Raw genomic sequence first — 27,185 nt, 5'->3', positions numbered from 1 at the left:
AGGCCCAGAGTTCAAGGCTGCAGTGAGCTATGATCATGCCACTACTAGGCAACAGAGTGAGACCCTGTCCCTACAAAAATTAAAAATAAAAATAATAAACAGCAAAGGCGGTGATTCTAGAGGTGATTCTGGTGCTCCAGTGTACCCATTCTCAAACTGGTGGGTTAGAGGCCATGAAACAAATGACTGTCAGTATCTGAATGTCGTGGTGTGTGCATAAATGGCATTGGAGTGAAGCAGCCGCAGTTCGGGTACCCTGTAGACAATTGCTAGTGAGTCAGTGCTTTGTAAATTATTGCTAGTGCGTCAGTGGAGCTGGCAGCCTCCCCCTGGGGGGTTACTTCGAGTGTCCCCTCCAGGGTCTACTGTCCACTGCCAGTTGGGCTCTTCCTGAGTGTCTTTGGTGTCCATTCTAAAAGTGCTTTGCCTGAAATGAATAATTTGGATATCTGACTTATCAGGAAGTAAATGTTGGCTTTATGGGAAGAAATAATGCATGTTCATGGTTTTTTAATAGGCGGTGCATCTTTGTACATGAATAGGATTTTGTGGCTGGCCAGATACACTGCGTCATCTTTTTCATCATTTTTAGTTCAACTTTTTCAAGTTGTTTTAATGAAGCTCAATTATGAATCAGAATTTTACAAATTGAAAAGTTATGAATCAAAAGATTGTGACTCTGAAAGCTATAAGTCAAAAAGCCATGAATCAAAAGGTATTTAAATATTTTTTTCCCTCCTTTTTCCACCACATCATGCTTTCGAGGTGGAGAAAGCATTGTGCTTTTCCTTGCACGGCACCTCCCTCGCTGCCACCTCTTACAGTCTTGGTGCTGGCTCTTCCTGCTTCCACTCTTCCTGCTTCCACTCTGGATCTTGCATCTCAGGAGCTTGTGGAACTTTTAATTTGTTTTGTGTGTCGTTCATTTCTCTGAAAGCTGATCAGTGTTGAAACATCTTTAAAGTTATTTCTTAAATGAAAATTTACTGTGCTAAACTTTTGATTTTTTATTACCTTTTTAAGGCAAAAACATGAATGCTATTTAGAATCTAGTTTTACAAAACTATTTTATGCAGGCTAATCTTTGTGTTGTTTGGGCCACACACGTGATTCAGCCAGAGGGTGGGGGGTTCTTTCACGTCTCTTCTCATGGCCCGAGCCCTGTCACCTGCATTCACCTGTGTGGTAGGAGCCATCGGCTGTCTGAACTCTGTGGAAGTGGCTAGCCTAGCACATTCTCTGATCATGTTGACTTCATCGGGGTGCGAGAAGCACTTGACTCGGTGCTGGTGAGTTTTCTAAGCCTCTTTTGCGTGTGTTGCAGCTCATGCCAGTTACTGTGGGAGAGTGAATGTGAGAGAGTCTCTCAGAGAGGATGGCCACCTCAGTGTAAATGGGGAAGCACTGTGTAAGTATGGCTTTGTTTTCCTGTGGGCGTCGGTCATGGAGTTGGTCCCACACGCTGTCGTGTTGGGCAGTAGCAGTAGAGAATGAACAGCCCATGTGACATGGTTGTCCTCACTGATGACGACAGGCTGGTGAAGCTGCTGCTTAAGCCTTTGTCACAGAAGCTCAGCCACCAGATTGCATTTGCTTTGATTGTTAACTGTCTTGTGTGTAATTGAGTTTCCTAGTTTTTTCAGACTGCTGTTGCTATGCACAGTTGAGATGGACACAGTTTGCTTGTGAATCCACCACATTCACTGCTTGTCACCACACCCACAGGCGATGACTGTAAGGGCAAGACGCACCTCGACGCACACACAGCCGCCCACCTGCAGTCGCCAAGGCCGTCCAGGCAGGCAGGGATCCTCCGGCACATCTGGGCATGCGCAGGTCGTTCCTCACCCCATATCTGTCTCATCCCGCCCTGTTACCATGCTGCTTGTGCCTTGTTTGGTTTGTGCTTGGCATTCAAGTGCTTTAAAGCCTTGCTGTAAAAACTGATAGGAATAGTATTAACTTTAGTTTAAAACAGGGTGAATCTCTCTCAATAAGCTTCCTTGTAAATTTTTTTTCTTTTGGAGTTGGAGTCTCACTCTGTCGCCCAGGCTGGAGTGCAGTGGCCCAATCTTGGCTCACTACAGCCTCCACTTCGCTGATTCAAGTGATTTTCCTGCCTCAGCCTCCTGAGTAGAGGAGTATTTTTGTATTTTTAGTAGAGACAGGATTTCACCATGTTGGCCAGGCTGGTCTTAAACTCCTGATCTCAGGTGATCTGCCCGCCTCGACCTCCCAAAGTTCTGTGATTATAGGTATGAGCGACCATGCCTGGCCTCCTTGTAAATTTACTTAGTATGAATTAAATGTTTGAAAAGAATTTATGTGAGATTAAAAGTCGAGGAAAAGCGAGTCTCTGCTCACTCTCCTGTGTAGGAACTGAGGCTTGCAGCAGCTGTATCTCTGCCTTGTGCTGTGTTAGTGGTTGCTGTCTGTGTCCCTGATGTTTACATGAGCACATTATATGTTTCCAATCTACACTTGAAACTTTCTTGGCAGAGAGACATCCTCTTTAGGCATCTTTAAAAAAAAAATTAGTTTCAAAAATAATTGTCTCACCTGCTAATTAATAAACATAAAACAATTGATTTTTCTTTTAAATCCTCATAAGCCATATTTCTTTGCATGTTGACCATGTTGTAATTACATAGTTGCAGGAATTAATAGGCAGACGTTAAGTCAGTCTGAGGATAGAACTACCTACAATGAGAACTGGAACAAAACTTACTTTGGGAGGCCGAGGCAGGTAGATCACTTGAGACTAAGAGTTCAAGACCAGCCTGGCCAACATAGCAAAACCCTGTGTCTAAAAATAAAAATCTGGAACAAAATTGATTTCATGAGCAGTTTCCTGCCTTATGTGATGTGTGGTTTGATACTAAGTTTATTGTGGTACATTTCATAATCTGGTAGTGCCGTGTTACCATTCTGAAACACTTTTTTACTAGAAAATATTAGCCTTTAGAATAATTTTAATTTTGGTCTTTGAGTAATTATTTTCTCACTTAGAGCATGTGAGCTGCAGGTGTCTATGAAATTTCAATCTGCTTTAAAATATGGTATTATCTTTCCAATGTAAATTGTGCCGGCACCAATGGCCAACATTTAAAGAGTGGCTTCCAACCACCGCTTCCTGGGGTTTTGTAGGGGTATCTGCATTTTACATCTTAAGTATCTTCAGGCAGAAGTAAATGAAAACTATTAAAAAATAGAACTGGCCAGGCGCAGTGGTTCACACCTGTAATCCCACCGCTTTGGGAAGCCAAGGTGGGCGGATCATGAGGTCAAGAGATTGAGACCAACCTGGTCAACTTGGTGAAACCCCATCTCTACTAAAAATACAAAAATTAGCTGGACGTGGTGGCACATGCCTGTAGTCCTAGCTACTCGGGAGGCTGAGGCAGGAGAATTGCTTGAACCTGGGAGGTGGAGGTTTCGGTGAGCCAAGATTGCACCATTGCACTCCTCCAGCCTGGGTAACAAGAGAAAAACTCAGTCTCAAAAAAAAAAAGAACTGAGCTTTTCGATGGTAATGTCAGTGCAATATTGTCAACACTTATAAGAATTTTTTGGGTTTTTTTTTTTTGTATTTTTTGAGGAGACTCTGGACACACTGACGTGGGCTTTGGTGAAGTGTCTGGTGTGTGCATCCTGGCCGTGCTGTCAGGGCAGAGGCTGGGTCTCTGGCATCGGCCTTAGCGCCCACAGACATCTTCTCTGCACAGGTTACTTCTTGCTGCAGACTCTTCACAGGATCGGAGCCGCGGGGCGGGCTGTGTCCAGGATGGTGTGGTCGGCCCTTTGGCTGGCTGTGATTGCTCCAGGTGGCTATTTTGGGTTTCTGTGTTGTGTTCTCTCCAGAGCTTCTGGAAGCTAAGCACCTGCACGCGATGATTTACCTAACCAAGTAAAAATCTCATCTAGGTTCTCATGCTTTGACCCTTAGCGTAACGTAGCTTTTTCTTCATAAGTTAGCAATGTTAACTTACTGTACTTGTTGCATGAGTGTACTTCGTTTCTCTGGAGTTGGGTCTGGGGCAAATCTGGCTGTTTGAGTACACTGTGCAGAGAATGCATGGATCTGGGGCTTCCTGTCTTGTGTATCTATCAGCATGATCCATTACTACCTTGCTTCCTGCCATGGTGATAAGCATCATCAACTTCTTCACCTCCAGCTTCATCTTCATGTGCTTCTAGCTTGGCCTTCTCAGAAACAGTCTATTTAGGAGCTTGGTTTTCCTAAGAACATTTCCTTAGAACCTTTGGTGTTTTCTATTGTAGGGAAGGCAGCCTCTGGAGTGTTCTGGTGGCTGGGGATTGGATGGTACCAGTTTGTTACTTTGATTTCTTGGCTGAATGTGTTTCTTCTTACCAGGTAAGGAAATGGATATCACGTCAGGTTGGTGTTTTAAAGAACCAATTTTGTGCCGATTGCAGGCTCTTATTTGACTTGTTATTTTATAAGGATTTTGCTTATATTCACATAGTGTTTGTATATTTTACAAAAGTGCTTTTATATTCTTAGTTTTTCAAACCAACCTATGAGATAAGAAAGGCGGGTATCATTAGGAAAAACAGGTGTGCAGAGGTGAGGTAGCTGGAAGGGCCCAGGCAGGATGGGGAACCAGGTCCGGGCTCCTGCCCTGCTGCAGTTCCCAGGGGTATCAGGCCCCTCAGTATGCCAGTGATCCACAGGGGTAGCGACTCAGGATAGCTCAGATCTTTCAGTCCGTGCCGGAGAGTTGATAAGCATGTGCTTGGAAACACAGGCCTCAAGGACGCCATTTTATACACAGTTCTCCTGTAGGCATCACAAGCCTTGTAGATAAAACCTTAACTGCTTTTCTAATATTGGTGGGGTGGATTTTGTACAAAATTATCTAGAGGGGGAAAGCAGATTGGTGAACCCTGACTGAAACTTTTTCCAAGCTAAAGGTTTTTATTTTTAATCCCAGGTGCCTTCGAAATATCTGCAAGTTTTTAGTCTTCCTCATCCCGCTCTTCCTTTTACTAGGTAAGTTGTATCTGGCTTAGTTGCCTCCTATGGCCAAGCTATACACATATGTGTGAATTAGCGGGAAAAATGAGCATGTAAGTCTATGTTTTGAGAAGTGTGATGTACCCATGTGTGGTGGTTTTTCTCTTTTAGCAGGTCTCTCCTTACGGGGCCAGGATGATTTTTTTTCATTTTTGCCTGTGTGGAACTGGGTAAGCCTGCATAGAACACAGCAGGTGGATGACCCCAAGGACATACTTAAACCTGCGACTTCTCACCTGAACCAGCCTCTACAGGTAAGAGGGTAGAAAGGCCTCTCAACTGATACTACCCATGTGTGGTCTTTGGGAATGCTTCCACACTGCAGGTGAGAGGGTAGCAAGGTCTATAAGCGGGCACTGCCCATGTGTGGTCTTCGGGGACGCTTCCACACTGCTGTGATCCGGGCACTTCAGGCGGGTGCCCTGTGTTAGGAAATATTTTTAAATATCAGATAAGCGAGTCTTTGGAGCTCCTTAAGTGTTCTAAAATAGTTCAAATGCACATTTAAAGTGTTCTCGTGATTCAGTTAGTTTTAATTTTAAAAAACATAGTATTCATTACTATGCAAACTATAGAAAGTATAGAGAAGAAAATGAGAACCGCCCACAGTCATGCATGTAAGGATCGAGTCCCCAGTACTCCAGGTTTCTGTGGATTCCTCCTTTCGTTTGCTTGTCTACTCTGTAGCTGGCATCTTGCTGGAAGACACTGTTTTGAGGTTTTGACAGACTTGGTGCTTATGGTCACTTGACTACCTGGTTTCATTTCCTTTTTGCCATTTCAGGGTGACAGTGAGGCTTTTCCGTGGCATTGGATGAGGGGCGTGGAGCAGCAGGTAGCCTCTCTGTCTGGACAGTGCCACCACCATGGCGAGAATCTCCGAGAGCTAACTGCCATGCTTCAGAAGCTGCAGGCTCAGGTGGACCAGATGGACAATGGTGCTGCCGGGCTGTCAGCATCAGTCAGAGACGCTGTGGGACAGCACCTAAGGGAGGTGGGTGCTGCTGGGCTACTGGGCTCCACAGTAACACCAATGCGCTTCTGGGTGCCATGTTCTCTCCTGTTGGGAGACGGAGGGGACAGGAGAGGTGCCATTGTGAGAAGGGGCTGCGCTTTTTGTTCTTAGTTGTTGAGAGCAGTGTGCTTGAGAGGGAGGAGTGGCTTTCCTGTTGTTTGTTGAGGACCAGGAACTGTGGATTCCATAGCTCACATGGAAGTGGTAGGCAGGAGACATGTTATAACCTCAAGCGGGAAGTCTCCTGGTCATGGAGAAATGTGGCCTTTTGTGTCCTTTTCTCCAGATTGCCCTCTTGGTGGCAGGTCATGGTGCTCTGTCACTGCAGACTGTATAGCCACTGAGATGGACACGCACCATCTCACATAGGTCCCAGATGTGCTCCTCTTCCAAGACAGCCCAAGATACTCCCACCCACCGCAGGGATTGCGTCAGGATCCAGGCACCTCTGGTTCAGAGGATGCCCTCTCTTGTAAAGAAAATAGTTGACACCTATTCAAAACAGTTCAGTGAACACTAACTGTTACGCGGCCTGGGCTCATTTTAGTACAGATTGAGCCCATTCTTAAGCTGCCTTCCAACACATGCCTGTCTGTGGGTGTGATCACAGCGCTGATTGGGAGTGCAGGGCAGGGCTTCCCTCTGAAGCAGCACGCACAGGGTTAAATGCTCATTCCCCCGGCAGCTGGCAGAGTCTGTTACCTGCTCCCCTGAGCCTCGAGTTCACATTGGCATCTGCACTGCCTAGTGGAGGACATCACTACTTGCATATGGCTGCATACATTTATGTTAGTTAGCACCACACAGAATTTTTAAATGTAGGTTCTCAAGTGCATGACCCCATTTCAGGTGCTCAGTAGCCATGAGTGGCTGGTGCTGCCCTGCTGGACAGCACAGATGCAGCATGTCCCGCTGTGGTCCAGGGGTGCTGGATGGTCGGTGTGTTGGAGACGGCGAGGGCCTCAGGGTCTCATGGGGTTTGGTGTTTCAGTACCCTGGGCTCAGACCTGTGGTCTCAGCTACTTAGGAGGCCAAGATGGGAGGATCCCCTGAGCCCAGGAGGTGAAGGCTGCAGAGAGCCGAGATCATGCCACTCACTGCACTCCAGCCTGGGCCACAGAGGAGACCCATGACCCAGACTGGAGTGTAGCCAAGAGAGGAAGGGAGGAAAGGATCTCTAAAGCAGGGATGAAGATAAGGATTTTTTTTTTCTTTGAGATCAAGGCTTGCTCTGTTGCCAGGCTGGAGTGTAGTGGCGCCATCTTGGCTCACTACAATCTCTGCTTCCCAGGTTCAAGCGATTCCCCTGCTTCAGCCTCCTGAGTAGCTGGGACTACAGGTGCGTGCCACTACACCTGGCTTATTTTTTCTATTTTAGTAGGGACGGGGTTTCACCATGTTAGCCAGGATGGTCTCACTCTCCTGACTTCTTGATCTGCCTGCCTCGGCCTCCTAAAGTACTGGGATCACAGGCATGAGCACCATACCCGGCCAGGATGTTGTTATTAAGCAGATTCTTCCTTTAGGATGTGTGCCACAGCCGGGCGTGGTGGCTCACGCCTGTAATCTCAACCCTTTGGGAGGCCGAGGCAGGCGGATCACCTGAGGTCAGGAGTTCAAGACCAGCCTGGCCAACATGGTGAAACGCTGTCTTTTTAAAAAAAAATGATGTGTGCCACAATGCGACCACATAGTCTCTGATCGTCAGTATTCGTGTAGAAATGCCTTGGCCTAATTTGCCAGTCTTTTGTTGCTTAACTTTCTCCATAATTTGTTCACTCCTTTTCTTTCCTAAGACTGATGTTGTGGCTTTTCACCAAGAACATGAAGTGCGCATCTCACATTTGGAAGATATTCTGGAAAAACTGAGAGAAAAATCTGAGGTATTTATTCTTGACCTTATGCTCTTTTAAAATAAAAAGAAAATCAACTATGGCTAATATTTTAAATCCCCTTAGTCATTTAATATTCCTCTTTTTAGGGTATTTGTTTCTGTTCTGTGTAAAACGGGAAGCAACATTTGTTTTCTCTCTCGTGTGGCAGCGGCTGTGGGGCTCTGATATTTAATCAGGCGCATGACTCCTGGGCCTCCTGTGTCTCTCAGGAGCACAGAGCAGGGCTGCACATGCCAAGAGGCGGCTCTGCACACTCCAGGCAGCCTCTGGGGTCCCATCCAGTTCCGCCTGGCTCCAGGGTGCTTCCTTGCTGTCACACAGCCTCCTTGCAGTGTCTTTAGAGGGGAGATAAAGGACCTAAGTCTTTTGACAAACAGCACTAGCTTTGGGTGGGAAGCCCGTGACCATGAATTGCTGGTAATGCCAGGGGAGGGGCTGGGCCTCTGTGCTGCCCCCAGCCCTGGAGAGTTGGGGGTGGGGCTTAGGCTTCGGCTCTCTGTGTCTGTGGTGCTTCACACAGAGCATACCATGTCACATGTCTGTGTGTGTGTATCGAATTACCTTGGGAAATGTGATGAGGCCAAGGGTTGTATTTAGCACTTCCTTTTGGGAATCTTGGGATCTGCTCCTGAATTATGGACCCTGTGAGATCAGGCAGGTTTACCTGGGAGGGAGGGAAGGGCTGAGAGGAACAGGCAGAGGCAAGAATGTACCCACCTGCCCACCCACCTGTGAGGGTGTGCGGGGCGCCGCCTTCTGTGTTCACCTGCCTTGGGCTGGGCTGTGGAGACCTCCGTGGAGTCAGACTTGGGGCCAACGCTAATGCTCAGCATGGCGCAGCTTCATGTGTGCATCTGCTGTGCCCCCATCCTCCACGTTGAGAACACACTCTGGAGGTGTGACAGGGAGCTGACTCAGCCTGGGTGCTGGTTTGCAGGAGCTGCATGTTTCGAGCCCGCAAGGCAGTTCCTGCGTGATTTGCACGCACACATGATGTCTGCTGAAAGGTTTCTTTCAAATGTACCATGAACACTTCCTCCCTGCCAGCCATAGGCAGATTGGACTTTGAATTAAAGGGGATATTCCAGATAAATCAATGGAGTTTTAAGTTAATCAAGTATATGTTTTTGTGAAAAGTTAATATATAACTTATGTATTTCAGTAGGTTATTTCTCATATTTTTTAGGCCATCCAGAAGGAACTAGAACAGACCAAGCAAAAAACAGTCAGGTAGGATGATTTGGAAAACGTTCACTTGTCTTCTGTGTGTGTGTTTGGTTATGTGGAGGGTGCAGCCATGGTGGGGATGATGCGGGGCCTGCCTCCACCAAGTGTCACTTGAAGGCCCTGAGGTCTGTGGCCAACAGACACACCCCTGCTGGGTGTCCTGCTGGGTCACATGAGGACAGAGGGGTCCTCAGGGGCTTGCCATCTCCCCCTCCATGCGGCATGGACCTCTGTAGTTCAGCATTCTCAAAGGTGCTGCGTGCACCCCTGCTGTGCCTGAGGTCTTCAACTCTGGTGTCCTTGTAGGGCCACCCTCAGAAAATAGGTCGATAGCCCACATCACAGCCCGCTTCATGGTGGGAGTCATGGTGGGCTCTGTGCTTAGGTGGACGGGGCGTCTAGGTGGACGGGGTTACAGCTCAGTCTCATCCCTGCTGCTGCTCCTGGAAGACAGCCCCATGTGGGCAGGTCACCTGCTTCCAGGACCTCCCAATTTGTGCTGGGCATGTCACAGCGGGCCTCTTCGAGTGGCCGTTGATCCTGCTGTCCTTGGAATCCATGGCACAGCCGGATCCCTCTGCAGTTCCTGGGAAGCTGGTGTTTTGCTCCTCACTCCAGGTGGCTTTCTTCCACATGACTGTTGATTTACCCGAAGCCCCCTTAAATGGTGCTTCCCTTTCACTGGTGTTCCCAGCACAGCAGCTTTGTCTGTCTTCCTTAGTTTTATGCACACAGCACGTACTTCCCACAGTCCTCCCTGCTTGTAGATTCAGCAGACTTGGCTTGGTTGTGCTTTCCCAAGGTCCTCATGTCTGCTCTCAGGAGGGTCCATCCTTCCCCTGTGCCCCGTGTGCCTTTTCTGAGGACAAGTGTGAGTGCTGGAGCACAGTTTTCTCCGCTTCCAAAGCCTTTATTTCAGTAACAAGTTGCTTTAATACACGAATATGTCAGTCCTAAAGTGTTTATCCAGGAGTGAGCTTTTTTAGATATGAATTGTTGGTATCTCAACAACTATTTGTACCTATAAATGTAAATATATTGCTGTATGTTATAAGACACAGTACCTCATAAAGTTGAATTATAAAACCCCAAGGCCATGTATTTTTAGTGCAATTATTTGTTCAATCAGCATGAAAATTTAGATTCAGCTTTATGATTACTGATAAATGTTGTCTCATTTCTCCCATGCAAGTAGTAACCAGGTCCAACCCTGCTTTGCTTTCAGGGTGCTATGGCTGTAGACAATATTGTCTCATTTCTGAAGTCTTATTTTTAATTTTAAGGAAATACAGGGTTTCTTTTTGTTGTTTGTTTGTTTTTGAGACAAGGTCTCTTTTGCCAGTGCACTTCAGCCTGGGCAACCTCCATCTCCCAGGTTCAAGCAATTATCCTGCCTCAGCCTCCTGAGTAGCTGGGATTACAGGTGTTCGCCCCACACCCAACTAATTTTTGTCTTTTTAGTAGAGATGACGTTTCACCTTGTTTGCCAGGCTGGTCTTGAACTCTTGGCCTCAAGTGATCTGCCCGGCTCAGCCTCCCAGAGTGCTGGGATTACAGGTGTGAGCCAACATGCCAGTGTGGAAATAAAGTTTTTAAATGCGAAATCGTTTTCAGCGAGAGTTCTCACTTGCCACTAAGAAGATAAACACTGCTAGTGGCATGTTTGTAGATAGCCTACTTGTGTGCTGTGTATACTTTTGTTACATACTTGATGCAGATTAAGACCTCTCTGGGATTTTTATTTGAAACCGTCATTAAGTTTCCATGTTAACGTGGCACAGGGTGACATCTGTACAGTTGTGACACCCAGGAGTAGAATCGGTTTCCTTCAGCCTGTGTGTAGTGTGGGAAGTGTTTAGGCTGGGCTGGGTGGTTTGCGATGTGTGACCCGTCTTCTCACTGTTAGATCCAGTGCAGTTGGTGAGCACCTCCAGCTAGAGCTGGATCAGCTGAAGTCAGAGCTGTCCAGCTGGCGACATGTGAGGACTGGCTGTGAGACAGTGGATGCCGTACGAGAAAGAGTGAGTTTCCTCCATATTTACTTGTTGTTTTATAATAGAAAGCAAAAGAAAACTTGAGTTGACTTAGGTCGATTAAGTTGTTTAATTTCTTTTTTTTTTTCCTTTGAGACCGAGTCTTGCTGTGGCACACAGGCTGGACTGCAGTGGCGCAATCTCAGCTCACTCACTGCAAACCACCTCCGCCTCCCAGGTTCAAGTGATTCTCCCACCTCAGTCTCCCAAGTAGCTGGGACTACAGGCATGTGCCACCATGCCCAGCTAATTTTTGTGTTTTTAGTAGAGATGGGATTCCACTGTGATGGCCAGACTGGTCTCAAACTCCTGACTCCAAGTGATCCACCTGCCTTGGCTTCCCAAAGTTCTGGGATTACAGGCCTGAGCCACCATGCTTGACCTGTTTTTCTTTTCCCTCTCCCTCTCCCTCTCCCTCCTCCCCCCTACTTCTCCTTTCTTTTCTCTTTCTCTCTCTCTCTTTCTCTCTCTGTTTTTTCTTTCTTTTCTTTCTACAGAATCTCTGTCTGTCACCCAGGCTGGAGTGTAGTGGCACAGTATCTCGGCTCACTGCAACCTCTGCCTCCCAGGTTCAAGCAATTCTCCTGCCTTGGCCTCCTGAGTTGCTGGGATTACAGGTGCCTGCCACCACGCCTGGCTAATTTTTATATTTTTAGTAGAGACAGGGTTTCACCATGTTGGTCAGGGTGGCCTCGATCTCCTGACCTTGTGATCTTCCCGCCTCGGCCTCCCAAAGTGCTGGGATTACAGGCATGAGCCACCATACCCAGCCCTCAATTGTTTAATTTCAACTTCCTTTAAAAACTTTTTTTTTACTATATATGAACTTTTTAAATATTTCAAAATAACAAATTCAGTGCTCTGTAGATTTCCCCTTTCCAGCACCACCATGTGTCAACACCCAGGCATGGGTCAACACCCACCGTGCGCCCTCGCAGCCTCCTTGCGTGCAGCCTGGGCCTAGTACTGACTTGGAGCTGGGTTGTTGCTGTGTACCTTTCATTAAATAGACCCACCCTATACCTGCTGTTTGCTCTGTTTCGGGTTGAAACGTATCAAAGACATTGCTTCAAGTCCATCATCCTTAGGCAGAGGAGAAAATCTAGACATTTAGAGCTGCTTAAGAATGAAAACATTATTTGAATGGCAAAAGTCATCAAAGTCAAAGTCAGACAGTAGATTGGTAAAGGTATTTGCAATACATGTGACAAAATAATTTCTCATGTGCAGAGAGCCCCTTGAATTGGTAGGAAGATAAGCAGTGGTGACAGAGAAAGCATGTGATAGGCTGGGTGTGATGGCTCATGCCTGTAATCCCAGCACTTTGGGAGGCTGAGGTGGGCAGATCATTTGAGATCAGGAGTTTGAGACCAGCCTGGCCAACATAGTGAAACCCTCTCTACTAAAAATACACAAAAAAATTAGCCAGACATGGTGGCAGGCACCTGTAATCCCAGCTACTCGGGAGGCTGAAGCAGGAGAATTGCTTGAACCTGGGAGGTGGAGGTGGTAATGAACTGAGATTGTGCCACTGCACTCTAGCCTGGACAACAGAGTGAGACTCCAACTCAAAAAAAGAAAAGAGAAAGAAAGCATGCAATTAGGGAGCTCAGTCGTACTGATGGGACTTGAATATTGCAGCAGGCTCTCATCCCTAGTCTGCAGGCCCATGAGGATAACGGCTGCCGTTAGCACTGGCCAGGGCAGTGGGCTATTCCCTGGCCAGGAGGACTGTCAGCAACTACAGTCCCTGGGGGCAAATCTTAGGATATAACCAGTGACAAATATAAGCACTCTTTGAAACAAGCAACCATGCTCTTGGGGATCATCTTACAGAAATAAAGGCACCAATACAGAGGCCACACAGGTAGGAGGGTTGGCACTGCAAAGTTAGTGTGGGGAGGAGTGAGGAAGTATAGCTCCATGCCACTGTTAGGGGGTGTGGACTAGACAAGGGTGTGTCTACACGTGGAGTGTGGGAGGGTGGCTGTCATAGGAGGTTTTGCCCTTCCTTCATAACGCACATGGGCATATTTAGCATACATAAAGCTATAATTTAGGTTCATTTATATGATTGTTTTCTTACCAGTCCAAGTTTGTTGAAAACAGGGCCTCTCCAATGCACCTGTGTGCCTAGGTGCTGGGTAACCCAGCAGGTGCTTGCTGGGTGGACATGTACCTCTGGATGGGGTGGATGTGCCCCACTACGTCCTTCAGCTCCAAGGATGCAGGTTGCACTCACCCACAAGCTTATCTGTTTCTGTTCTTTTTTTTTGTTTTGAAACGGAGTCTTGTTCTGTTGCCAGGCTGGAGTACAGTGGTGTGATCTCCCCTCACTGCAACTTCTGCCTCTTGGGTTCAAGCAGTTCATTCCCACCTCAGCCTCCTGGGACTACCACCAGGAGGCTGAGGCATGCAGCACCACACCCAGCTAATTTTTGTATATTTAGTAGAGATGGGGTTTCACCATGTTGGTCAGGATGGTCTCAAATCTCTTGACCTTGTGATCTTTCCCCATCAGCCTCCCAGAGTGCTGGGATTACAGGCATGAGCCACTGTACCTGGTCTATTTCTGTTCTTTTTAACATGTTCCAGTGCTATTGGAGGGGTTCTTTAATTTAATATGAAAGAAAAAACTGTCACAAATGACATTATAGATTTTGCAAGGATATATAGTACTTCTGAAGTATCTAAGATAATGTACCTGAAGAGTGGAAGTGATTGAGTTAAAATACTAAATTTATATCTGTCTATTTTACTAGGTGGATGTGCAAGTCAGAGAAATGGTGAAACTCCTGTTCTCTGAAGATGAGCAAGGCGGCTCTCTGGAGCAGCTGCTGCAGAGGTTCTCTTCTCAGTTTGTGAGCAAAGCCGACTTGCACATGTTGCTGCGAGACCTGGAGTTGCAGATCCTGAGGAACGTCACCCACCACATTTCTGTGACAAAGCACACCCCTACCTCGGAAGCCGTGGTGTCCGCTGTGAGCGAGGCGGGAATGTCTGGAATAACAGAGGCGGTGAGTAGGCAGTGAGAAATGCTTATAGTCCACTCTGTGCCGAGATTGAAGATCTGACTGTTAAGCGTGGATGTTGATGTCTGTTCTAAGAGTGGTCTGGCCAGGTATGCTTAGTTGGAGCAAGTGAGATGGGACGCGCCTGGGCAGTGCCGTGTGTGGAGGGGGCACCTGTGCGGTGAGCTCCAGCTCTGGCTGTTGATGGTCATTATTGAGCTGCTTCATGGGGGTTCTTTATACTTCGTGAGTCTTTTTGTTACAAAGAGTTCGTCTACCTGTGATGGCTATACCTTCTGAAGTTACCCAAAAATTTCTCGGTGTATTAATCTGTTCTCACACTGCTAATGTAAAGACACACCCAAGACTGGGTAATTTATAAAGGATAGAGGTCTAATTGACTCACAGTTCCACATGGTTGGGGAGGCCTCCCAATCATGGGGGAAGGTGAATGAGGAGCAAAATCTTGTCTTAGGTGGCAGTAGGCAAGAGAGCATGTCCAAAAGAACTCCTTTTATAAAACCATCAAATTTCGTGAGACTTTCTCACTATTATGAGAACAGCATGGGAAAAAACCAACCCCCATGATTCAGTTACCCCCACCTGGTCCCTACCACAACATGGGAATTATGGGAGCTACAATTCAAGATGAGATATGGTTGGGGAGGCAACCAAACCATCTCAGTAATATATAAATTCCCAGAATTTCCTGTGTTCCAGTCTTGAAGTCTCATCCTTGCTTTATTCATGTTTTATGGCATCCGGGGGATTTTTCTGGTTCAGAGATTGATGGTGGCCATGGCTGAGCCCTGGAGGAAGAGGCCTTGTCCTGTCCCATCTGTCTGATGGCCTTGGCAGTTGGGTGCAGAACGGGAGTATGGAATTAACATCCCCATGCCTAGGATCTCCTAAATAGGTTCCATTGAGAAAATGCTCTAATGTAAATGTCTGATCCTCATCTATGGCACTAAAACCTGAGTCTCTCCTGTCCTGTTCTGGTGTTTGGTTGTCCATCCCTCATATCTGTCTAGCAAGCACGTGCCATTGTGAACAACGCCTTGAAGCTGTATTCCCAAGATAAGACTGGGATGGTGGACTTTGCTCTGGAATCTGGCGGTGAGTAAATAGACGTTCTGATTATCAAGTTCGATGGTCACCTGTTAGCAGGGGTGTGCACTTCCAGTGTTAAGGACTCCTAAATATCTGAGAAAGGGAGCTGGGCGTGTCCCTGGTGTTCTTTCTTGCTGGCCAGTTGTTTTAGAGGGGCACAAGTTCTCCTATGGAAGGGCTGGGGGGTGCATGCTTGTGGCTAAGTCAAGGTTCACACCATAGAAAGTTGGTCAACTGTCCACTCTCTCCTGTGTTGTGTCAACGATTGTTCAGTACTTTCAGGAGAGATGCAGTAGAGGCCACACAGCTGTCCCCTAGGGCGTCCCATCAGCGGCAAGACAGACCGGGAGCAGAAGCAGGCTAAGCAGATAGAATGATGGGAGCTGTGTTTCAGGCCCTCAGAAAAGTACAGAGGCCGCCATGGTCTGGGTCTGGGAAGCCCTGCAGGAGCACAAGCCTAGTCCAGACCTCTCTGGTCAGATTAATTTGAAAATCAGAATCGCAGCTGAGGAAGGTCCTGGGGTCCACACAGGGCACTTTGTGGTGAGTGGGGCACCACACCTGGGTCAGACACGAGCATTTCTGAAAGCACTGTGAGAGGAGAGCTACACTTGCTTCACGTCTGCTCAGGGAAGGCTTTGCACCACACGTGTTACAGAGATCTTGGTTTTCTGAATTTTCAAAATTTAGGTGTGCACAGGTGCGCTGGAGGACTAACATCATCACTTAGAAGATGCTGTGTTCAGTACGCGTTAGTGTATGGAAGGGTCAGAGAGCCTGCAGGACAGAGGAATTTCTAAAACCCACAATGGTGTATGGTTGGCTTAGGGACTGTGTTGTGTGGCTGTGCAGGAACCTAATCCCATTAGTATGGGTGCAGCTGGCTTTAATTGCAGTTATTTGCCATCCTGTGGGTTCTTCTTGTGGTCGATGCTGACTGAAGTTGTGGTAAAAATGGCCAGATTGTTCCAAACAGTAGATAGGCCTCAACAAGGCTGCTGGCGTGATTAGTGTGTATTTGTCTAAAATGACTTTTAGAATATTAAGTGCTTTTAGTTCAGATTTTGAAATGCCGTGATTTAGGAAGGAATTATTTTCCATTAAGATGCATCAAATGACATGAACTATACAGTTTGGGCCAAGAGTTGTCATTGTTCTTAAAACCCTTGTTCATCCTTACCGTCTGTGTGTCCCTCCCTCAGAACACTGGTAATCCCGAGGAGGCTGCAGCCCAGGTTCCATTACTGAACAAATCATGGAGGATTGGCACTTTGTTAGAATGAGAATAGGATCTTTAAAAAGATAATGCAGTAGTTCAGAAATTGAGGTCCCAGTCAGCTACATTAAAATCCCCTCATTTTCTAGTTTAAAAACATTAAGTTTCTGCCTCTCCTGCCCATGGTTCACCAGCGCCAGAGCTTCTGGAGCGCCACCCTTTGGAGCTCGCCCTTGTTGCCTGGGGTTGCATGCTGCCTCCAGGGCTGCCTCCAAGGCCGGCTTGGTCTTTGTTTTTTGGGGGTTGTCTTGCTGTGACAACAACAATCTGCCTGCTCTGGTTCCTATCGAGGGCCAAACTGGACTTGTTTTTTATGCTTCCTCTTATTTTTGAGATGTAATTCACACACAAAAATTCACTGTTTTTAAATGTACAGCTCTGTGGTTGTTAGCATAGTCACAGTGCAGCCCTCACTGCTGCCTCACCCGAGAATCTTTCCCACCCCAGTAGAAACCCTGTACCTGCCAGCAGCCATCCCCACCGCCCCAGCATTTTAACTCTAACTGGTAATTATCGTGATGGAAAGTCTGCTCTTCAGGTCCTGAAAGCTCACCTAGCAGGTGACACCAGGCTCAGTTAGATGCTTTATTCTTCACTGAGAAAAATGAACAAAAGTTGTCTCCCTAGCAGTAGTGGTGGGGAGAAGGCCAGTATATTCAGAATTTCCCAGTTTCAGTAAGTAAAAATTGTATATCCTAAAGCAGTTGTAAACTCTTAACACTCAATTTGGAGGAAGTACAATTAATTAAGAACAGGAATAGGAGGTTTTTGTATATGTAAAAACTTGAGAAGTTTAAAAACACTTTTTTTAACCCTAAAATATTTATTAGCTGGTATTAGATAATATCCTTTATCATTTTCAAACTCAAGTATTTTAAATGCTCCTTAACTAATTACCTATTTTTTAAATTTTTGTGGGTACATAGTAGGTGCATATATTTATGGGGCATATGAGATATTTTGATACAGGCATACATTGTGAAGTAAGCCCATTATGGAGAATGGGGTAACCATCCCCTCCAGCATTGATCCTTTCAGTTACATGCCAAGGTATTTTAAAATGCACAATGAAGTTATTCATTATAGTCACCCTGTTCTGGTATTATATAGTAGGTCTTACTCTTTTCTCTTTCTTTCTCTCTCTTCTCTTCTCTTCTCTTCTCTTCTCTTCTCTTCTCTTCTCTTCTCTTCTCTTCTCTTCTCTTCTCTTCTCTTTCTTCCTCTTCCTCTTCCTCTTCCTCTTCTCTTTTTTGATGGAGTCTCACTCTGTTGCCCAGGCTGGAGTGCAGTGGCGCAGTCTTGGCTCACTGCAACCTCTGGCTCCCAGGTTTAAGCGATTCTCCTGCCTTAGCCTCTGAGTAGCTGGGACTACAGGTGCACACCACCATGCCTAATTTTTGTATTTTTAGTAGAGATGGGATTTCACTATGTTGGCAAGGCTGGTCTCCCAACTCCTGACCCCAAGTGATCCACCTGCCTTGGCCTCCCAAAGTGCTGGGATTACAGGGGTGAGCCACCACGCCTGGCCTCATTCTTTTTTTTTTTTTTTTGAACCCATTAACCAGCCGCCACTATTCTAACAAGCCTCTGGTAACTATCCTTCTATTCTCTATGTCCATGAGTTCAACAGTTTTGATTTTTAGATCCCACAAATAAGTGAGAACATGGGATGTTTGTCTTTGTCTGTACCTGGCTTATTTCACTTAACATAATGACCTCTAGTATCCATGTTGTTACAAGTGACAGGCTTTTTTTTTTTTTTGAGGTGGAGTCTCAATCTATCACCCAGGCTGAAATCAGTGATGCAATTTCGGCTCACTGCAGCCTCTGCCTCCCGGGTTCAAGCTATTCTCCTGCCTCCCAAGTAGCTGGAATTACAGGCCCATGCCACCACACCTGGTTAAGTTGTGGATTTTTAGCAGAAACAGGGTTTTGCCATGTTGGCCAGACTGGTCTGGAACTCCTGACCTCAAGTGATCTGCCTGCCTCAGCCTCCCAAAGTGCTGAGATCACAGGCGTTAGCCATTGTGCCTGGCCTGCTCTCATTGTTTTTTATGGCTAAATAGTACTCCATTGTGTTTATGTACCACATTTTCTTTATCCATTCATCTGTTAATGGACATTTAAGTTGCTTCCAAATCTCAGCTATTATAAATGGTGCTGCACCAAAGATAGAAATGTGGATCTCCCTTCAATAGACTGTTCTTTGGGGATACCTCAGGAGTGGCGTTGCTGGATCATACAGTAACTCTGTTTTTAGATTTTTGAGGGACCTCCAAACTGCTCTCCATAGTGGTTGTACTAATTTACATTCCCACCAGCGGTGCATGAGGGTTCCTCCTCACCAGCATGGGTGATTCCTGTCTTTTGGATAGAAGCCATTTTAACTGGGATGAGAAGATATCTCATTGTAGTTTTTACTTGCATTTCTCTGAATATCAGTGACGTTGAGCACTTGTCTTAAAAACATTTTAGAGGTGCAATAATATTGCTTCCAAAACAGTGGAATTAGACACTGAGCCAGGTCTGAACTTTGCTTTAAGGTGGCAGCATCTTGAGTACTCGCTGTTCTGAAACTTACGAAACCAAAACGGCGCTGATGAGTCTGTTTGGAATCCCCCTGTGGTACTTCTCTCAGTCCCCGCGCGTGGTCATCCAGGTGAGTGACTGCCTGTGGCTAGAGCTGCTCTTTCTCAGCGTGGACTTTGTTTATGTTCATAGATCGTGAGTCCACAGCTCAGTGGAACTTTGTGAGATGAACACATCTGTGGAACTGGTACCACAAGAACCAGCGTTCCCACACCGAGGAGTCCCTGGTGTCCCCATGTAGCCTCCACACTACACATCTATTCGCTTGGGTTTGGTGTCACACAGATGTGACCGTGTGGTCCGTGCTGGTCATGTCAGCCTTCCTCCCTCCCTCTTTTGGGTGGTCAAGCCACAGTGTTGTGAGTGGCATTGTTCCTGCTTGGGGCCGTGGGTCTTCCATTGTGAGAGTGTAAGCTGTGCTTTCTCAGGTGTTTAGGGAGAATAGGTGGGGAGGCCCCTTGCTTTCTGGCCACGGCGCAGACCTTCAGCCCTGTCTCCCGGGCCTTTTGTTGTGGGCCTTGCTGTGTACTGTTTGTGACTTTGTTTTATGCTTTATACTATTGGCTATACAAGTTTAAAGCACTAAAGAATGGAGAATTTAAATAGATACTTTTTTTTTTTTTTTTTTTTTTTTTGCCTCAGTACTCAAATCCTGCCTAATATTCATGGCATGTTTTGAAGAAAAGTCAAGTAATTCCTTGTGTGTGGAACATGCACAAGACAGCTTTCACTTCAAAACCACAAGTCTAGTCTTAAAAATTCATAAAATATCCATAACCTAAGTTGAGGATCCCATGGAACTGTCATCATGGTCTTGTCCTCAGGCTGCCCCAGCTAAGTGTCGGGTCATTGTGACTGGCTTTCTGCAGCTGTCAGCACTGCACAGGCTAACCAGGGCATTGCTTGTGAGGGCACAGCCAGGAGCCCCTCCTCACTGCAGACAGACACAGCCTCCGCTGCAGTGAAGCCACACAGCCCTGCGTTTTGCAGGCAGCTGCTTAAACTGTACCAGTCACGAGTGCCACTAGCGCAGTCTGCGTCACCTGGCGGGGCTGACAGGTTCCCTGCACAGGGTTGCCACGGTGTTCCTGAGGGCAGTTCTGCTCTGGCCATAACATCCGTCTCAGAGGGCTTGGTGATCGTGATGCGCCCAGAGTAACTTCCTAGCATTAGCAATGTGAGGCTGGTAGGGATCTGGTGGTGAGGGCACAGCGTGGGCTTCAGTGTCTTAGAGACTGTGAGGGAGAGGGTGGGGCTCAGCCTTCTCTGGCACAGTTCTCTCTCAGAAGGAACTGCATGGTCATTTGAGGGGCAGACTTCATATAAACAACCAATCATTGTGATGGGATTGGACTGAGAAGCTGTCAACCCCTGGGAATTAAAGAGAATGTTTACAGATTATAGGGACAGCAGATGTAAGGGACCAACTCCCACCCCAGAACCAAGGTGGACCCTCACCAGCGTGCCACTCCAGCCCTGCAACTGAGATTTTTGGGCAAGGGTGTGGCCCGGCTCACTGAATGTCAGGGAAGTTGCTGTGGTGCCCCATGGTGTGGAACATAGCAGCACTGGGAAAGCCTGTGCACAACAGGGTGACTCACCAGGCCTTTGGCTGCAACACCGCCAAGAGGGGTACAAGGGAACCTCAGTGTCCCTCCAGCACCCTGAGCTGGCAAGGGCTGGACTCTCAGCTGGGAAAGGGAAAGCAGTTCAGGGTCCAGCTCCATCTTCACAGCACGCTCTGGCGCCAAGGGGCAGTAAATCCACAGCTGGCATAGAGGAAAAGCTGACGGGTACATGCCCACCGTTCACTGTCTCTTCTAAACATGAATGAACGTGTGTGTGTTATCCTCACACTCCAAAGGCGGACTGCTCACATGGCCGCCGCCTCCGTCACTCAGAGCAGCATTGCTGCCTAAGCCTGAACACAGCGTCTGCAGCTTCTCAGCTGGTCCCTTGTGTGCTTGGGGTTGTGGTAACATGAAGAGTGCTCTCTGGTCACATCTGCTTCCTGCAGTTCTGCCCCTGCACCTTCGTGGTGGAGGCACGATTGCCGGCCAGAGGCAGATTTGTGCACAGTGGGCTGACCTTGCCAAGCTGTGTTGCCGTGGCTGGCGGTGAGAATGTGCATTTCCCCTGGGTGCCAGCAGCAGACTCTGTCAGACCTCTTGATTGTTGTTGATTTCATGGCATGGGGGGACGATGGTGTTCCCTGTGATGTTGTCCCCTTGCTGTGGAGGGTGGAGGGCATCTCCTCATGGCTGAGGACGGTTGACATTCACCTTTTCTTTGAAGTATGTTGTCTCACTCATTTTTCTTTAAGGTTCTGATCATTTTAAGTTTTATAAAACATATGGGCTGGAGATAGTGGCCCTTTGAGGAATGGATTACAAATGCATTTCCCAGCTTATCTTCAGATTTTCCTCAAGGCAATTTCTACTGTGTAATAATTCTTTTATTTTTATCTCAGTCTTGCTGCTTCTGTATTTTAGGTGGGTAGGAGCTTCCTCACACTCTGACTCCTCATGTTTTTCTTTTCCCCAGCCTGACATTTACCCTGGTAACTGCTGGGCATTTAAAGGCTCCCAGGGGTACCTGGTAGTGAGGCTCTCCATGATGATCTACCCAGCCGCCTTCACTCTGGAGCACATCCCAAAGACACTGTCGCCAACAGGCAACATCAGCAGCGCCCCCAAGGACTTCGCTGTCTATGTGAGTGCACTTGGCCGTCTCTTCTGCTTTCATGCCTTCCACAGATGAAAGGAAGTGACATGAGCACACTGGGGACCGCTGCCTCCTGCTGCCCCTCTGCCCTCTCTGAGCAGATTTAGTGGTGAGGGAAACACTCTAGTGCTTTTCTAGGGAGGGTAACTTATAAATGGCATATTACCTGATGTTCACTTTACATATAGTACTACATTGATCAAGGTAAGCTTGCCCAAGAATTTTCCTCTTCACCGCTTTTGCCAGGTCGCCTGTGAAAGGTATTCTGGTAAATGGATGACGTGAGAGCAGCTGACTGACAAGAGGACTGCCATGATCCCAGCCCAGAGAAACCCACCATTAACACTGCAGCATTTTCTGGTCTCTTCCCCACACCTTTAAAAAATACAGTTGAGCCTATCATCCGAACACTTTGGGAGGCCTAGGTGGGCAGATCACCTGAGATAGGAGTTTGAGACCAGCCTGGCCAACATGCTGAAACCCTGTCTCTACTAAAATATACCAAAAAAAAAAAAAAAATCCAGGCATAGTGGCACGCCCCTGTAATCCCAGATACTTGGGAGGCTGAGGCAGAGGACTCACTTGAATCAGGAGGCAGAGGTTGCAGAGAGCCAAGATTGTGTCACTACACTCCAGCCTCAGCAACAGATTTAGACCCCATCTCAAGAAAAAAAAAAAATACAGTTGAAACAGTAGTGTTTATGAAGCTTTAAAATTTTCATTACATATTTCTTAAAAGTATTTCTGCCTTAAAATTGGCTTGGGGTAGTGGCTTTCGCCTGTAATCCCAGCACTTTGGGAGGCCAAGGTGGGTGGATCACCTTAGGTTGGGAGTTCAAGACCAGCCCATTCAACATGGTGAAACCCCATCTCTACTAAAAATACAGAAATTAGCTGGGCTGCCTGTCCTCCCAGCTATTCAGGAGGCTGAGGCACAAGAATCAATTGAACCTGGGAGGCAGAGGTTGCAGTGAGCCAAGGTCAAGCCACTGCATTCCAGCCTGGGCAACAGAGTGAGACCGTCTCAGGAAAAAAAAGAAATTGTATTACAAGCATTTTTCCATGCCAGTTAAGAGTCTTTATGGCCATCCTTAAGTAGCATTAATTCCCTGTGTTGATCTAGCTGGTTTTCCTCACTATTTCCCTTTTCCACTTGCCTGTGTAAGTAGCACAGCTTTTCACCTTCACTAATTCCTGTGCACAAAATAGAAGTGGCTTCACAGTTTCAGAGGGTGGCAGCATGTTGTATGGCATGAGTGCCCTCAGCACTCATGGTAGAAGCGCTGGAGCACCTGCCAAGCCCAGGGAGATGAGGCCTAACCAGCAGAAGGAGATGCCACCGAAGACCAGTGCACTGTGTTACCAGCATTTTCACAGCAGGACATGAGAAGGGTGTTCATTGCAGTTTCTCTTCTGAGAATTTAGCCCTTTTTAAAAAATCTCTACTAACTCAATAGATGAAAAATAGTATTGTATTTAGTCTACATTTCTCTGTATTTCACATGCATGTTGCCTTCTTTGTAAATTCTAGTCTTGTTTTTGTTCATTTACCTTTTGGGATCTTAGTTTCCTTACAAATATTTGAGGTTTTTAGTATGTAAATAATAATCATGTGTCATTCCGTTACAGATATACGTATGTTAAGTAAGATGCCCTGAATCTTTCGGAGGCTGTATTTTTATTTCACTGGTGATTATCAGAGGCAGTAGTTACATCTACTCACTCACTGTTATTTCTTCAATAGCATTTCTTAGCCCTAGAAAGTCCTTTTTCATTTCAAAGGCAAATTTCAAATTTGCCTTTGTTCCCTGTATCTTCTGCTAGTTTTCTTTCTATGATAAAATATACATAACATAAAGCTTACCATTTTAATAAGTGCATAGTCCAGTGGCGTTACATCACACTGTTGTGCAGTCATCACCACTATCATCTCCAGAGTTGCTTCATCTTCCTCATCTGAATCTCTGTCCCTATTGAACCCTGACTCCTGCACCCCAGCTCAGCTTGGCATCCTCTTCTGCCTGCTCTCCTCCAGCATCGGTCTTCCATGGCACCTCCTTCTGCTGGTGAGGCCTCATCTCCCTGGGCTTGGCAGATGCTCCAGCGCTTCTACCATGAGTGCTGAGGGCAACAGCTGAGCATGGTCTGTGCCTTGGGCGAGGTCACTTCTCTGCCACTCATAGCTTGTCCTGTGTTGGCCTCAGTTTTCCTAATATGTTTAATGGGGGAATCATGCTGGCCTCAGGGCATGTCGTGGGTTACATGAAGCCCTCAACAAAACACACCCCTTCCTTCCAGGGATGGCCTCATCACTGTGCCATGGAGGAGTGACTTTCTCTGACTGATGTGGAAGTGAAACGGTCCTATTCACTCTCTTATTTTTCCTTCAGTTCATGATTGTATGGTTTTGGTTTCAGGGATTAGAAAATGAGTATCAGGAAGAAGGGCAGCTTCTGGGACAGTTCACCTATGATCAGGACGGCGAGTCGCTCCAGATGTTCCAGGCCCTGGTAAGAACCAGGGCTTGCATTGCCCCAGGGTTCCTGAGTCCCACAGCCTCTGGTGCCAGCAGGGCCTGGCCAGCATCGGCAGACTGGGAAGCAGTGTGAAGACCAGCCTCTGAAAAGCATGAACCTGCGCTGCTTGGCTCTGTGTTGGTGAGCCTTTCCGTGGGCTGACACTGAGTTCTGTTTTACCTGTGCTTCATGCCCTGTGATTACTTACAAGGATCATTTTTAAAAAGTTAATTTCCATCTTAGCTGCTTCCAGTCAGACATATTTGGGGAAGTGATTGGGCTTGGGGTTATTAACAGAAAATACATGTGTTTCTTTTCCTCCTTGATTTCAGAAAAGACCCGATGACACAGCTTTCCAAATAGTGGAACTTAGGATTTTCTCTAACTGGGGCCATCCTGAGTACACCTGTCTGTATCGGTTCAGAGTTCACGGCAAGCCTGTCAAGTGAAGACACTACACATTACTTTTGTACATTTCTGTATATACTGGGATAGCCTGAAACACTGGACTCCTTCATGGACGAGAGCATATACGATGATGGGACCGTGTCACCCCTTAAATAAACGTGGCTGCCAGCCAGAGGACGTGAGTGTGTGAAGGGCACCCTGACACCACTTGTCGGGTGCTCCCTGACTCCACAGGTGCAGAGGGGTTGCAGCAGTAGAAGTATGTTGAACACGTGGCTCTCAGACATGCCTTGTTTTGAACGGGAAGCTCTTTGTATTTGCATTTCCTTGACATCAGGAGCAAAGCGGATGAAGCTGAGTGTCTGGCATGTTCTTGACACTTTGGTCTTCTGCCTTGCACTGGCTCTTCTAAAGGACTTTTGGAGGGCAGATATATTTAATCTGTTAAATCCAACACACATTTCTTTCAGGGAGAAACAATGTCACCAAATTTTCAGAGTTCTAAACTCCTTTCCTTCAAGCCGGGATTTTCCTTTATTCAGCACCAGTAGGTACTAAGTCTCCAGATGGGGAAATGACTAAAATGTGTTATTCTCCTTTGTTTCTGAGAAAGGGTTCCAGTCAGGACTCGCAGTACTAATAGCCATGGAGGAATATAGGAGGGTTTCGTTCTCCTTGTAGGCTGAAGTGAGTCTGACTTGAAAGGGGCTGGTTTGGATCTAAGCAAACACCCAAATAGGGGTTCTCCAGTCTCTGAGGCTTTTCCTGTGGGGATTCACAGTAAACAGGAACCCAGAAATCTCATCCTGGGTGTCTTCAGGGCTTGTTTTGAGTTTTGCTGAATAGGGAGCACTGAGATGCCCTGAGCCTTTCTCTTTCACTGGTGGTGATCAGACGTGAAACCGTTACATTTCAGGATGATCATTTTTCCTTCAGCAGCACTTCTTATTGGCTCTGGCTGGAATTTGCCTTTATCACACCTGTCACCATTCTCACATGATTCTTATGAGACTCTTTTTGGTTATAATATTTAATATTTAGACTATTTTACTGAGCAGACTTTATAAATGAGATACCTGCAAGGCACTTAAAGTATTTACAGACATCTTAAGAATTATTTAAGTTTTGTTGGGTTAAGACAGTTTTCAGTGTACCATAAGTGTTGTGTTTTCAGAAAAAGACAAAACGATGGTGCTGACTGGCTTTCTGTATATTGCACAACAGTCCTCAAATACATGAAACTATTAATACATCAAGCAACGTTCTTTTCACTCTCCTTAGAATTGGAACTATGCAGTTAAGGTGGATAAAATGTACAGATGTTTCATATATTACAGGTTACATATATAAATCAAAATTTCCTATATAAAACTGATTTGGGATTTGGGGTGGAAATATTTTGAATATTTATTTTTAAAGATGCAAGATAGGACTTTGTGCAATGTATTTTTGTAAATGCTTTTCAAAATATCTGTCTGGTAGTGCTTCTGCTGCTGCCACCAAATTGATAAGATGCTATTAAGAGGTTTAAATAAAGAGTTTTAATTTTTAAAAGTGCATGGGATAAAAACAGTATGTTTCTTTTCTCAGTTTGTCTGTCTCTGCCCCTGGGGTGTGGGGAGGGACTGGGTTTGCTGGCTCTTGTTGCAAGCTCTGTGGCACAGCCATTGAACAGTAGTAACCTGTCCTCTGAGGCCTTGGGTGTGCCAGGCATCTCTTTCTGTAGGGCACCATTTCCACTTGGAAAATGGACCGAATTACCAGTTGCTTAATGGGTATAACATTAGGAAAAGAGATGGCTTTCCTCAGGACACTTTTGTCATCACTGTCTCTGCAGCTGAAGGCAGGTGCTGGCACTAGGTCACAGCACACACACCACATTGTTTTGCAGCTGGCTTTTCCCCAGTTACCAAGTGTGTCCTGTAAGAACATTTCTTTTTAACAGCTGTTTTTGTCCATTGTGTGCACGGCTGGATCATGGTGATTCAACCAGGGCCCAGCATAAGGGCCTCTGTTTCCTCTTTTTTATTATAAACAGTGCTAACCTATGAGTCTGCTGACCCTGGAAATCCGACGGGTCTTTCGACCAAACCACTTTCAAACCCCAATGCTTAGAGCCAAGCCATTTCCAACCCTGCAAGGCTAGGGCTGGGCCCTGGCCCCATTTCTAATCCTCTGGGGTTGGACCCGTTTCCACCGCCTAATGGGGCTGGGAGCTCTAGGCCAACCCAGTTTCCCCCTCCAGCAGAGCCCCAGGGAGTGACTGCCCGTTCACCCAGGCTGTCAGCCGCAGGTCCCCAGCCACGGCCAGGGAAGGACCAATCGCAGGTGGCCTCGAAGAGG

General features: G+C 46.6%; 1 protein-coding gene across 46 annotated transcripts in view; it reads left to right on the top strand.

Annotated features, from left to right (window-relative positions):
- Positions 1 to 26,399, top strand: part of SUN1 (Sad1 and UNC84 domain containing 1) — a 58,319-nt gene extending 31,920 nt beyond the window's left edge. For 3 of the 46 annotated variants that reach the window (XM_054251446.2, XM_017969278.4, XM_078364393.1), the window contains 17 exons: positions 518 to 715; positions 1,325 to 1,408; positions 1,726 to 1,836; positions 3,726 to 3,824; positions 4,282 to 4,375; positions 4,956 to 5,014; positions 5,150 to 5,292; positions 5,823 to 6,032; positions 7,850 to 7,936; positions 9,135 to 9,178; positions 11,082 to 11,196; positions 13,971 to 14,225; positions 15,251 to 15,335; positions 19,149 to 19,264; positions 21,739 to 21,906; positions 24,336 to 24,428; positions 24,767 to 26,399. In XM_054251446.2, the coding sequence (XP_054107421.2) occupies positions 518 to 715; positions 1,325 to 1,408; positions 1,726 to 1,836; positions 3,726 to 3,824; positions 4,282 to 4,375; positions 4,956 to 5,014; positions 5,150 to 5,292; positions 5,823 to 6,032; positions 7,850 to 7,936; positions 9,135 to 9,178; positions 11,082 to 11,196; positions 13,971 to 14,225; positions 15,251 to 15,335; positions 19,149 to 19,264; positions 21,739 to 21,906; positions 24,336 to 24,428; positions 24,767 to 24,883 (2,078 nt within the window). In that variant the 3' untranslated portion in view covers positions 24,884 to 26,399. Of the gene's footprint in view, positions 1 to 517; positions 716 to 1,324; positions 1,409 to 1,725; positions 1,837 to 3,725; positions 3,825 to 4,281; positions 4,376 to 4,955; positions 5,015 to 5,149; positions 5,293 to 5,822; positions 6,033 to 7,849; positions 7,937 to 9,134; positions 9,179 to 11,081; positions 11,197 to 13,970; positions 14,226 to 15,250; positions 15,336 to 19,148; positions 19,265 to 21,738; positions 21,907 to 24,335; positions 24,576 to 24,766 lie in introns of all 46 variants that reach the window. The other 43 variants (XM_078364295.1, XM_008989181.5, XM_078364384.1 and 40 more) reach the window with 31 other exon arrangements.
- Positions 26,400 to 27,185: the final 786 nt, after the last annotated feature.

This window comes from Callithrix jacchus, chromosome 2 (assembly GCF_049354715.1).
Source record: "Callithrix jacchus isolate 240 chromosome 2, calJac240_pri, whole genome shotgun sequence".
NCBI classification, from domain to species: Eukaryota; Metazoa; Chordata; class Mammalia; order Primates; family Cebidae; genus Callithrix; species Callithrix jacchus.
Note: the sequence above shows the minus strand (reverse complement) of the source record. Positions and strands in the feature narration are given on the sequence as shown.